The 14,388-nt window shown below is 40.1% G+C and overlaps 1 protein-coding gene across 1 annotated transcript in view; it reads right to left on the bottom strand.

Annotated features, from left to right (window-relative positions):
* The window catches only part of unc5b (unc-5 netrin receptor B), a 95,778-nt gene extending 81,706 nt beyond the window's left edge, over positions 1-14,072 (bottom strand). Inside the window, exon 1 of the mRNA XM_046071402.1 lies at positions 13,979-14,072. Coding sequence (XP_045927358.1) covers positions 13,979-14,072 — 94 coding nt within the window. The remainder of the gene's footprint in view (positions 1-13,978) is intronic.
* Between the last annotated feature and the right edge of the window lie 316 nt (positions 14,073-14,388).

The raw sequence follows: 14,388 nt of genomic DNA, 5'->3' as shown, positions 1-14,388 counted from the left end.
TTCAATTCCCACTTGCCTTTTTTTTGGAAAGTCATTGAGAGTCTTTGACAAAGGCAGGCTGAAGTGAATGTGAAAGTGTGCCCCTGGCCTTGTTGCCTCATAGTGGAGCAGGCCATCTGACCACCAGCAGTAGGCTGGGCCAAGTGGGGCTATTAGACCAAACCTGGGAGACCTGTGCAGCCACCACTGCCAAGCTGCTCCACTCTCCTTCAAGCTTCAGACTACACTGCCCACCTCAGCCACCACCAACCCCTCCTCTTCTCTTCTCTTCCCCCTGCAGGTGCCAACTCTTCTGCTCAGCCAGATCCCACTGGGGCACACTGAAAAAATCCATCCAGTCAACAGGGGGGGTGGAATGGAGATGTGAAAGAGCACTGGTGGCAATATGGGACTCGTAAGCGGAGGTGTCAGAGGAGGTTTTTTCCCAGGAGGGCTAATTTTATATTGTTGTCCAGATGACCTTGAGCCGGGTACCATGGAAACATTTCTACCTTGACTTGGTGAGGTGTCTTGGTGGCTCTGCGTTCATGTGGCAACAAAGGCCTCTCACCTCAGAACAGAGAGAAATTGCCACAGGCAAAAGGCTGGAAATAATAGCAGGGCGCCTTCCGTACCCTGGGAAGAAGAGTATTAGCAAGAAATCTTTTGAGGTGCTGCTGTTCATGCTCCATGGCTCCTCTTCAGACAGGTAGCTGTATTTGAAAGCTATTGATGGCCTTGTTCAATCAATGGAACAACAAAGTCCTGAACCAAAGTGACTCAGAGAAAAGTAAGGGTAAGTGTGTGCGTGCATGTGTGTGCGTGAAAGCGAGAGACAGGCAGAGAGAACTTGTGATTGCATGTGTTAATGCGTGTTTAAAAGGGCATGTGTTTTAGGGAGTGTTGGTTTGCATGTTTGTGTGTACAGGAAATGAGAAAGAAAGGCAGGCACAGACAGAAACAGAGAATACCTCTAGATACTCTAGATTTGATCTTGTAATATTAGATTGGAAATGTACCAAACCTCCATGTTTGTAACTAAGCAACATGTGCACTCTATGTAAATTTCTGTCAGCTAACACTATATTCAGCTACATTTGTCTGCTGTGTTTTGATATCCAAATGAAGTCAGCTGGAATACATTAGACCGCATGCATTTATTTCAGGAATTAAGTAATATTAGGCTTTGATTACCAAACATTGTGCCCAGGCAGGACAAGACAATATTTGTATGCAAATGCAGAAAAACAAAACTGCACAGGCTGAAAATGCTAAATAGAGCCATAATAACGATTCTTTTCACTCAGCCTAAAGACAAATGCAAAACTCTCTAACTAAACAAGCAAATATTTGTCATTAGTATTTGCAAAATGATTTGATTTGATTAACTGAACTTGCAGATGTACCTGCCTAAGGTTTCTTAGTTCCATGCATCATGTCATGGGTCATTGTCATGGACTAGAGCTGTGTGTCTGTAAGAGGAGGAACAGGAAGTACATGCATTCTTCCTTTGTGCCACACCCCAAACACTGCCCTGCTGACCCATGCACAGCCCATCTGCCACCTCAACACTATGGAAAATACAACGATATTTCCTTTGATTGGTTCACCTTTCAATCTGATTCACCAGACACTTTTATGACTTTCTCAGTCAAATGCAGAGCAAGGATAGGGAGTGTGGTCATGCAGAAGTGGCAAGGCAGGCAAATGTGCTTATGCAAACAATCTTTGATGAATCATGTTTTGTTTGCTTCCTTCTTCCCCATGAAAGAAAGAAAGTTAGCATGTATTGTTAACATTAATTAAGACTCACTTACATACTGTCTTGCAAACAGTGTTCAGTGCCGTGCGTCATTGTTTAGTATTTACACTGAGCAAGCATTTGAAGCTGGCATCACTTTTCCTGCGAAGTGCCCTTGGAACCAAGTCTTTTATATCTCAATTAAAGTGCTTTCCCTGTGCTCCCTTGCTCTGAGCATGGCCATTATCACCATGGCTCCCAACAGTCTAATTATGCCCACTACCAACACCCCCTCCCTCTCCAAACCCTATACAGCGCCCACGCTGCTCTGTCTTGGACCTTGGCAAGCTCACCTCAGCCTTCTTGCAGCCAATCAGAGAGCAGTGTGTGCCATCATTAGAGTATGTGATCGGCTATGTAGCGCTGGGTGTCTCCATGGGAGGCATTGATGAAATACCCCAGGGGAGACCTGGCACAGCAAGGCTGCTGCCAAACCCTGAACTGCCTGTCAGCAGCACTTTGTCTGAACATGATAAGTTCCTGTTAAGAGGCAGTGCTGCCATGGCAGAGCTCATGCCCCCTGCAATGTACACCAGCTGAAACCTCCAAAAGGTAGCCCCATATTTCAGAGTGAGTGACTGGATGGCAGTGCTGTGATGGCATTCACAGTTTAGTAACAATTATCACAATGCTGACAGTGAGGAAAACTCACTGAAGAATTATGACTCAATATTCAAGATTCAGGGTTTTGTTACTGTGCTAGGAGTTCATCTGGGGGCTCAGGACAGGCGTTCAACCCCATAAAATCCATCCATCCATCCATCTTCAACCGCTCATGTACATAACATTCATTTAATAAATTACATGGACAAACCAGTCAGGCCAGTTAAAGAGTAAGGCTCTAAATATATAATAAAGCCAGGCTGCCAGCCTTAAAGTATACAATTTAAAAAGATTAATTAGCAACTCTGCTATTAATATTAAAGAAAAAATAATACAGATAAAAAAATTCAAACTGAGGCAAATAATGACACAATTCTTATTCCCCCTATAGCTATAGTAGGCTATAAGACATCTGACTGGGAGAGACTGATATTAGCACTCAGACAATGTGCTTCAGACTCCTCATTGGTTAGATGGGCTTTTACGTCTAATTCACTTTCAAATGGAAACAGTGGGAGACTTGAGCCACTGCTGAGACATGTATTTAGCTTTCAGATGTGGTCAATTATTTTAATCACTTTTCATCTATCTTTATCTAAATATTACTTACTACAGGTTTGAGTTAGAAATATCAATAAAATTAAATTAAATGAAGCGTTACTGAGTTCGGAGTAACACTCACAGTTTAAAGATGAAACGGAGAGCTCTTGCTCACGACAACCCCGGAGCCTTCTTCCAGAGAGAGACAGAAAACAGAAATATGAATTGGCTCGATAACTTGCAGCTTTCCATAGGCAGAGTGGTGGCTTAATGGAAAATAAGAGACAGAATAGAACTGCCAAGTGACAAGTCCAGGGAAGCATAAAGCTACAAACAAAGCACACCTGTTCTGCATGGAGAGCACAAATGAGACTTCACTATCATAAATCATGCACCTATAGTAGACAGGTACCTACTCATATTTAGACTCTGGGGGCAGACATAGACTGTGGGAGCATAGGAAGACTGTTGTATGTGGAATAAGCTGCTATAACTCAATAATAGACTAAAACTTACAACATGCTTCTGACATACAGAAGATAGAAAATTGAAACACCAAACCGTATCTGAAAGTCTATTGCCTTTTAAGGCGGGCAGCTAGCCTTCAGAGCAGCTTAAAACTGCGAACAGTGCAATATTAAACTATTTTTCAAAAAACGACAGGATCCAGTCATTGAGCAATGAAGGAGGTGAAAATCTACTTTACACATTGCTCTTCAAAAACAGATACCAAATGTCCAATGATGTTTAGATCTTTTAAACAAAATTAACAATATAATAATAAATAAAAGATGTGTGACTACTTCCTGGTGTTCATAAAACCACTTTTTAATTTATTTAGCAACATGCATTGTGGCATTATCATCTTGAATACGGGAACATCATGAGGGAACAGCATTTGAACCACAGGGTGCACTTGGTTCAGTAACGTAGCTTCATATTACTTGGCTGTTATGCAATCATGCAGAGCAATCATCAGACCTAATGATCCCCAGTAGATGCTGCCCCTACTATTACAGCTCTGCTGCCATGTTTTACAGTCGGCAACAGACATTGTGGGTTGAAAGCATCGTTTAGCTTTCCTCAGATTCTAAAGAGGGTGAAAGATGACTCATTACATGATATTGCTTCTTGCGGTTGCTCAGGGTCCAGATTTATAGCAGTTTATATACCTTTTTTTGTTGGCCATAATGCAGGCTTTCAAACAGCAGCTTTGCCAAATATACCAGCTCTTTGTACAATGTGTCACAGCTGTGTTTACTTAAAGGGGTCATGAGTAGTTTTCAGTGGCCTCTAGGTGAGTTTTTAGATCTCAACCACAACTTTCCCAAGCGCGTGCTTGGGCGCATGCTCAAACTAATAAGCGAGCCGAAACAGAGACTGACACACCGGAGACAGCATCACACAAAATGCTGGAACCTTAGGTAAACTTGCACTGCAACGTTACAGTAATATTTTTATCAGCTTGACATGGAACTAATCCATGCTTCTTACAGCAACTGCAATTAGCCCACGGGATACATTGGTGGTGGCTGCTTTTCAGTAACTGTTTCTTTATCTTTCACCGGACACACTCAGCTATGTCTGCATAGCAAATTTTTTTGGATGATAATGAAAATGGTTAGTGAGCTAGACTGAATATTATATGTGAGATTGTTGCCACACAGACCATATTAAGTAACAATACTGTAAACTTACTGGATGGGTCTTCCATTGTGTTGTTGCATATTATGTGGGTTACGTTAGTTACAGCGACTGAGAGGGTGAAGAAGCTGTTTACCTGAGTATCGGTAAAATGACAATAAATCTAAATTGAACGTTACAAAGCCAAAACTCCAGATTCATGATAATCTAGCTGGCTGCCCCTGCCAGGCATTGCTATTGGTTTTAGAAACAAATCGTTCCACATTTGCTTTGTACCATTACATCATTTCTTGCAGGCTAAAATAAGCACTTTGACATAATATCTGTGAAGTAAGGTGGCAAGCCATTCAACTATAGTACTATTAGCCGGCAAGCTAGCGTTATATAATTTGAGACAACCTAAACACAAATCCCATGATTTGCAGTAATGTTAGCTTACTTGTCCAATAGAATGAAAGCCAGTGTCGATCTGATTCTCCCTTGGCCTGATGGGCTTTTATCCTTACAGTGAGTTTGTGTTTGAGTCTTTGTTGTGCTGGGAGCTGGTCGTTTTTTTGTGTTAGCGGACCCCAGTTTAGTGTTAGCTATGGTGTTGTTGCTGTGTGTACAGCTCAGAATCAGTAGGCAAGAGGCTTGGAAGTGCGCATGAACATTACAGCTTATGTAAAACACTGGATTTTGCGGACAATCCTATCCTATTTCTTCACATAGGAAGCAACATAATGGCTGTTCTTTGCGACCTGGAAAGCAGCCGGATGGTTCATTTTTATGTGAGGTTACAACCCATTCACAAATAGGCAATAAACAATGTACAGCTGTAATACTGTGGTAATATTTGAGTGCTATGCTCACTTGCTCCTCACTTCTGTTCGACCATATTTGCCATAGCGTTTTCCTTGACACAATAATTGAGCAGTTGTGGCATTCAACATACTGCAATATCAGTCACCAAGGTCTTTAAAATGATAATTTTCCTATTCATGTGGTATTTATTATTTTGTCAAATCTATGTATCCTAGTCTAGACTAGACTAATAGACAGCTGCAGCTTAAGTAAAGATACTGTATGATAAACATACTGTATGCTAATTAGAATTTATATAATAGAAGTTATAGTAAATTTTAAACCATCACACCTACTTTTTTGTGGCATTTTTTTGTCTTTATTTGACAGTTGACAGTGAAGAGGCAGACAGGAAACAAGGGAAGAGAGAAGGGTATGACTTGCAACAAAGATCCCTGGCTGGATACTATGGAGAGACATGCCACAACAATCCTACCATTATTTTACTGAAAATTTCTTTGAGCTACTCTGATTGTAAATGGCAGTGGTATAATTCTTGATTGATTTTAATATTCATATCCGCTGCCCTGAAAATGCAATTGTCTTTGATTTCATGAATGAATTTTTTATTACAGGCCCACACATAAAAACCTTTCTTGATCCTACAATTTAAAAGGTGAAAATTGAAATTTGTGAAAAAGTTCTTGTGCAGTCTTTCAGTTGTCCTCTTTTACAAAAACAGCACATTTTGTGGTCTACTCCGTGAAAGTCTTAATGTCTTTCACCACTACATCTTTTTTCTAATGCCTTTCTTGCTGAAATTACATTCCAATTTTAAGGAATAGATGAGCATTGATTTTTTTAAGTAAACTTTTTTTTCTAGTAAGTTGTTTGTAATAGAAGAAGTTGTTTGTGAAGATTCTCAGTTAAAGTCAAAGGCAACTGGACTTGGTTAAAGATACTACAAGACATTTCGTCCCTCATCCAAGGGACTTCTTCAGTTCTGACTGACTGGTAGGGAAACTAAGCTATTTAACCTCAGTGGGGTCGTTTGCCAGGCTTGTCGATACCGCTGGTTCATTATTGTTCCTGGCTGTTGTAACGACAGTCATTATGGTCGTTAGGACTACCCTAGGCCAAGACTGATTCTACCCAAGATACATATATGGACTACCCAAGATACACAAAGAAGGAACCCCACTCAGGCCGATTATCAGCAGCATTAACTCTGTCACCTACAATATTGCCAAACACATTTCTACCATCTTAGCTCCCTTGGTGGGAAACACGCCATACCACATCCAAAACTCCATTGACTTTGTAAACAAAGTTTGAGGACTGAAACTGGACCCAGATGAAACCATGGTATCCTATGACTTTACTTCTTTGTTCACCTGCATCCCTAACATAGAAGCAGTCGAAACTGTAAGGAAACAACTAACACAAGACAGCACCCTGGACAACAGAACTAGCCTCAGCCCTGACCAGATCTGCAAATTACTCGACCTCTGTCAACACCACCTATTTCGAGTAAAAGGGAGGATTCAGACAGAAGATACAGACAGAAGCATGGCTGTGCCATGGGTTCACCGGTATACCATTGTGGCGAACATCTACATGGAAGAAGTAGAGAGCAAAGCCCTCAACTCCTTCAGAGGAACTGCACCGAGCCACTGGTACAGATGTGTGGACGACACCTGGGTCAAAAGCCAGGAAGTGCAAGCCTTCACAGAACACATCAACTCTGTGGACAGCAACATAAAGTTCACACGAGAAGATGTCCACAACAACAGTTTGGCCTTCTTGGACTGCGCTGTACACATTGAAGAGGACAGGAGCCTACAAATTGGCGTTTACAGAAATCCATGCACCAATACCTACGCTTCGATTCCCACCACCCGCTGCAGCCTAAAGATCCAGGAAGAACAGAACTACAGGGTATGAGGAAAAGAAGGTCAAACGCAACAACATTGTGATTCCATATGTGTCTGGAGTATCAGAGAAGCTCAGGAGGATTTTCATCAAACACAACATCCCTGTGTTTTTTTAAACCCAAGAACACACTAAGACAGATGCTGGTACACCCCAAAGACCGCAACCCCAAGCACAAGAAAAGCAATCTAGTGTATGCAGTCCAATGCAGTGAGGAATGCACAGACCTGTATATTGGGGAGTCTAAACAACCACTACACAAACGCATGGCTAAACACATAAGGGCCAACTCCTCAGGTCAAGACTCTGCAGTTTACTTACATCTGAAGAACAGTAGACACTCGTTTGAGGACCACCAGGTGCACATTTTAGACAGAGAAGACGGATGGTTTGAAAGAGGTGTCAAGGAAGCCATCGCTGAACAGAGGAGTGGGTCTATGCCACCACTTATCCCCCACTTACAATGCAGTCCTTTCATCACTTCCCAGGAAACTCAACAAACGTCTCAGGTGAGGATGCCAACGATGGTCGTTCAGTCTTGGCCTAGGGTATGCCTAACGACCATAACGACTGTCGTTACAACAGCCAGGAACACTAACGAACCAGCGGTATCGACGGGCCTGGCCAACGACCCCACTGAGGTTAAAGACCAAGAACTGTGTACGTTCATATGTGGAAATATTACACTATTTTCATGAGGCAAAGAGCCTTGATAGAATCATGCCTAAAGTTTCATAAATGGCTCTTTTTCAGAGAAGACATTTTGACATATCACAGTAAGAAAAGCACAGGTATTGTGTATGGTGGCTTACTGTCACACTGTCATGGCTTACTGGGATACTTGAATTGAACAGAGACATCCTTAATGTTATTAGCGACACCTGTTCTTTTCCTGTTATGACAAGTGTTGGCCAAGAAACACTAGAAACACTACACTGTCTGAAGTCTGTTGCTAGATTAATTAATTAGAGAGTATTTCTTAATTATAGAAATAACCGAAAGGAAGGATGTCAAAGGAATGTGACAAATTGAAAAGTAACAAGTAAGTTTTTTGTTAGCACATTAAAAGTGACAAATCCAAACACACATTTTCTGGAAAAATACATAAACTACTTAAGTAAGACAGTACTTGTACTTTACTCCAGTTCTCTGGTTACATGACCACAGGAAGACAGCTGTCAGTGGGCACTGACACATATTGTAGCCCAGGCCAGTCCAGTTAGCCTCAGTAAGGTCGCCTGCACACACTGTCACTCCTCAGACTGCAGACGCACAGCATCGTTAAAAGCCCATCCATCTGCACAGACTGTCTCTATCGCTTCCACCATGGGTCACTGTGAATCACAGAGGAAGGAGAGAGAGAGTATTAACATACTACTGTATTATTTTTCTCATGAGAGCTCAATATAAAGCTCCAAAAGTTAAACAAATTTTACCTTGAATGAATGTTGTAATTTTATCATTTTACGTGACTTTTAACCATCATTTCACTATTATTATGTAAATTACATAATTTTGTTTAGAATTTTCTGTGTGCAGTATTGGTATCTGTCAAATGGATTACAGGTTTGTTAAATTGTCTAGAAATTAAAGAGCAGGATATTAGTTGATCTGCGTTTTTTTTTTTAATTTAGTGATTTTATTCATTGCGCTCTTACAGCTGCATAAAGCCAGTACCACATTCAGAGGATTGTAAGAATAAATATCTAAATTAGTTGGCTGAACTGATAGTACATGAATTGTGTTGATGAATATTTAATACCATCAGGAAGCAAAGAGAAGAGAGTTAGTATAAAAGAGATGAATTGAAATTAAAGTATAAGATACAGAAGAAAAGCAAGATTAGACAGCCAATTATTTAATCTCTATTGTTGTTTGTGACTAATGATGATTAGGAATAGCGCACAATAATTACAAATTCATAGACATGGAAGCAAACAAACTGTATTAACACAGCAGTATATATCTTGTAATCAACAATTAACGGCACAACAAACCACTGTTTGCTTATCACATAATTCACATTGCTACCCAATGCACTGGTAACAAAGTGTGCCGGCTAATGAAAAGAGCATGCACTTCATAGCCTTATGCATTATGACTAAATGAGAAAGTTTTGAATCTTTGAGTGTTCTAGTAATTATTACAGCTTGTTAATTCTTCACTTTAATAATATTCTCTCTGTGTACGAGTCAAAGATGTATTTCCTCCACAGAATGCTCCATCTTGTGAGGCCTTGGTTTTTGGTAATATAGCATACAGCGGCGGGAGGCAGGGATGGATTATATGTGTGGGAACATTAATCATATGCATGTGTTTGCAAAATGTTCTCCTTTTGTTTGTGCCGCCAGGCTGCTATGCCCGCTTTACTTTAGCTTCTCACAGACAAGCAAAGGTGCAACGAAACAAGGGCAGCATGGTACAAAGTCAGCATCTAGCTAGACAACTGAACACTAAAATGTTCACACTCACATTCTTACAGGGTTTTTTTGATCGCTTTTGTACTATTATCGCAAGTGTGTGGTAAAATTTCACAACTCTTAGTACAATACTCAAAGCAGATCATCAAAAAGGCTGTATTTTCAAACATGTAATCACATGTTCAATTGACTAAGTACCACCCATCCATCATCAACCAATTATCTTGTATATAGGGTCGCGGGTGGCTGGAGCTAATCCCAGCTGACATCAGGCGAAAGGCAGGGCACACCCTGGACACATAGACAACCTAGGCCGACCATCTTGCTGTGAGGCCACAGCGCTATCCACCAGACCACCGTGCCACCCTTTGACTAAGTACAACACACAAAATTACACATTAACTTTTTCACCAAACCTAACCAGTGTGTCAGCAGAAATACCTTTCATATGAAGTAATTGTCTTTCACAATGCAATGCTCACGATACTTTTGATGTGCTTCTCTTTTGATTTGCATAAATACATTTGTCCAACACTTAATCCAACTGATGAATACTCATTATTGCTGATAGATTTCATCTGTTAATCACAATTGGTCACCCATTAAAAGATGGCGTATAAACACTGGAAATTTCTTTCAATATGGAGCACGATAGACAATAAGGAAGAGGAAGAGCTGGTGGACATGGGCACCAACAGAGAGGTCAGAGAGGTGGTCAAAGGGCCTGTCGAATGGGTGGTCATTAGAGAGAGGGAAGCAGATCTGTTGTCTCTAATGAAGTCCAGGCTATCATCGTTGATCATGTGGTGAACCGAGGCCTAGCCCAGAGGAAAAATCTTTTGCTCAGAATAGTCTTTTCCTTAACTGATGAGAAAACACTAAGATCTCAATAGTATATCTTTCTGAGATCACTCCAATCTGAATTGTTGCTCCTAGAACCCCTTAGGAGAAAAGGATGAGATTAAGTGAGATTGAGATTTTGAGACTTGGGTAAGACAAATGGATACTGAATTGAGATTACAATAGGAGACTGGAAGTGACAGATGAGATCTCATCATTGTATCTTTTTGAGATCACTCCAATCGGCATTGTTGCTCCTAAAACCCCTTAGGAGAGATTAATGTCTTGCTTATTGCTCCTAAAAAGCAGTTGGGAGCTCTGGGGAGATGTTTGCAAGCTTGCCCTGAGCTGGACTTGAAGCCCGCTCCTGCTCTTCAAAGGGCAACAACACTGCCACTGCACCATCCAGCAAGAACTAACAGCTAAGGATTGTCTTTAACTAGAGTAAAATTTTCCTTTACTTAAAAGAGGAGAAATACCATATGCACATTTAAAGTCCTCAAACTTCTACTCAAGTAAAAGGTATCAAAAGTAACAGTGCTTATTCTGTATGACAGATACTTGTTGTGTACCAGTTCTTGCATGCATTCGGTCATTAATGAATTAATCTCTAAACATCATGTCAAAGTATTGGGTGTTCCAGTTATGCTGGCTGTGACTACCTTAACCAACTGGAAAGCATGACATTTGAAAGTGCATTATTTTCAATGTCAAAATTTATTTTATTTTTCTCAGTAACTTCTAACAGATAATTAACAATAAATACAATAAGGATTTGAAATTAAGGGGAATAAAAGTACAAACCCCCATAAAAAGAAAATACTCAACCTCAACATTTGACGTAAGTAATTACTTGAATAAATAAGTAAGTACTTGAGTAAAATAACCCCTAAGTGTCACAGTTGTGGTGAGGAGAGGCAGGGTAAGCAGGTTGGTGGACCCAAACGCAGGACACGAAGGCTGACTGGTGCAGTTCAGTGGTTTATTAAAGGCAACATAAGGCGAGCTCACTTACAGAGTGGCTGATCAAGTCCAAGACAAGAAATCTCAACATCCAAAGCAGGGTGACAAGACTGAGCAGACAAAAAGCTGAGCAGGCAAAACAGGACATCACACACCGACACACTGTAACATGAGGGACACAAGGTAACAGGGGGTAAACAGACGGAAAACTGACCAGAATAAAAACACTAAGACACAAAACTAGGAGCTAAGACACAGGGCTGAGATGCAGGAAACAATCTAAAACAGATGACCGACCGGTACAAAGAGAGCTGAACAGAACTAGTAAATGAACAAGGGAATACACAGAGCTAAACAGAGAACACAAGACCAGGAGTAAACACTAAAGACATGAACTAAAGTACAGGACTAAGAACAAAGACATGGAACCAAAACCAACTAAATAGCAGATACAAAACCAAACCAAACCCTCAGAATAAAAACCCGAAAACACAGCACTCAGGACAGGATCATGACACTAAGTGGGGTCACTAAGACAAAACTGAGAAATATCTCAGATATATATGATATAGCTTTTTTTTCTGATCCACATTCTGGAGACTGAAATTACACTTATTTAAGTTACTGTAGAGATCTCTTGACAGAGATGAGTTTTTTGCTCCTGAGGCCAATATGAGAAAACTGAGACATATTTTAGAAGAATCATGAGATCCTAGGAGTCATAGCTGAGTTTTCTTTGAGCTCTTTCTCTGATCTCATGGTCCAATGTTCAGGAGACTTAAATTAGACTTATTTAAGATCAGTTAGAGATCTCTTGTTTTGATCAGACTCAATGATGAGACTCAAAGACTAAATGAGATTTTATATGGTTTTTTCTCCTGAGATGAATTTGAGAAGTGGGAGAAAAGGCCTTTGGTCTCACATTGGTATTAAAAGCAGCTCATTTGTGTCTAGGAGAAAAGAAGGAAACAACTATGAGATCTCATCTTGGATTTTGCTTTCCTATGGGAGAGGCTGCTAGATTAGTTGAGCCAAATCTAAAAAGATCAAGTCAATTGAATCATTCGCACTTTTCAGCAAGAAAACCGGTAAGTCTGGAGGATGTATACTATGCTTTACCTTTAGAACAGTACTGTAAATTGTAATGCATGTAATTCATCTTCAAATTCAAATTCATTCAACATGTTACAATATTCTTACAGTATGATCTATCGACAGTATCTTCTTTTCTATGCCAAGAATTGACCAAAAACCCCACAGTTGTGGCCATGTGTGTGTGCTGACTGACCAGCAGGAGTTGGCAATGGTGGAAATGGTGAGGGCACGAATGATATACGCCTGTCGGAAATAAAGCAGGCAGTTGAGGAGAACAATGACACCTTTGCCAGTGTGGCATCCATCAGCCTACCAACAATAGCCCTTATGAAGAGGCAGCAGGTATCAATGAAACAAATATACCTAATGACTTTTGAGAGAAACAGTGACCAGGTAAAACAGCTGAGGGCTGAATATGTTCAGGTAAAGCACTATATACTGTATTACTGTTACTATTTGATGCATCGCCTACTTATGTATATTAAAATTACTGTAAAAAGAACTTACCAAAATATAGTTTTTAGAGGGTGATGGCGCTTGATGTTGATGTGAACCATTACAAGTACATTTTTGTTGATGAAGCTGGCTTTACAGTAATTTGTTTTATTTACTGTAACTATACATTTGATTTTAGAGAGTATACCTATGTTGTAATCTGTCTGGAAAAATAAAAATAAATTTGACAAATGATTGGAGAGGATGTCACAACTTGATCTTGACTTGACTTACAAATAGGATAGATATAATATAAATGATATATTCTGTAAATTTTGGGTAATGGAAGTGTTTTGCGTAATGGGAAAACTATAATCTGTCTTTTACAGTACTGTAGCATACTATTTTCAACAATTCTAAGGTGATTTGAAACATGTATCTTGCATTGTTTATCACTGGATTCACTGTAAAACTACTAAACTGAAAAGATATCCTTATGTTTTATTTTGGTGATTAAACCATATGTTCTCATGACTTTTCACGAGAAACTTATATTTTGAATCAATGGCTTGTGTGGTGAGATATGTTTACAATCCAAATGAATGCACAATGAAAGACTGGCGGTGTTACAAGTGTGATGTTTTTGTTGTTTTGTACTAAAAGTTGTGAAATTCTACCACACACTTGCAATAATAGTACCAAAGCGATCAAAAAAACTGTAAGTGACTTGCATCATTTTCCAGCATGGACTGAGCAGAACAATCACCTCACTCTAATAGAAATGCCTCAAAGTGAAACAAAAAGCTCCTTCATTTTGGCCCTGTAGAACATTAAGTTTTATATATCCTTAAATTATGACTGGACTTTTTAGAGACAGACAGATAGATAGATAGATAGATAGATAGATAGATAGATTTCCACTACTGTCCCCCTGACTTCTCACCCATGCTGGGAACACTTTCAGTGATCTGGCTCTCTGCTACCTTGGAGCTCTGACCTGGGTAAACTTTGACATCTTCATGGTATCCAAAGCCCATGAGACCATCATTGTGGCTTCTAACGGATGCCTCTTATATATGGCCGCACTGTTGCCTCACAGCAAGAAGGACCCATGATCAATACCTTGATGGTATCTTGCTGGTTTCTGTGCTCCAGTTTCCTCTCACAGTCAGAAGACATGCAGGGCGATTGGAGTCACTATGAATTTATTGCAGCCTTGTGATGGACTGGTTGTTAAAGCTGAACAGAAATTTGCCTGACTGTTTGTCCCTATACAAAATTTGACATTTGGGAGGATCCATTGTGTTGTTAAAGGACCAGTGTGTAAGATTTAAGAGGATCTATTGGCAGAAA

This window comes from Micropterus dolomieu, linkage group LG15 (genome assembly GCF_021292245.1).
Source record: "Micropterus dolomieu isolate WLL.071019.BEF.003 ecotype Adirondacks linkage group LG15, ASM2129224v1, whole genome shotgun sequence".
Classification (NCBI taxonomy): Eukaryota; Metazoa; Chordata; class Actinopteri; order Centrarchiformes; family Centrarchidae; genus Micropterus; species Micropterus dolomieu.
This window is presented reverse-complemented; position numbering and strand designations above follow the sequence as displayed.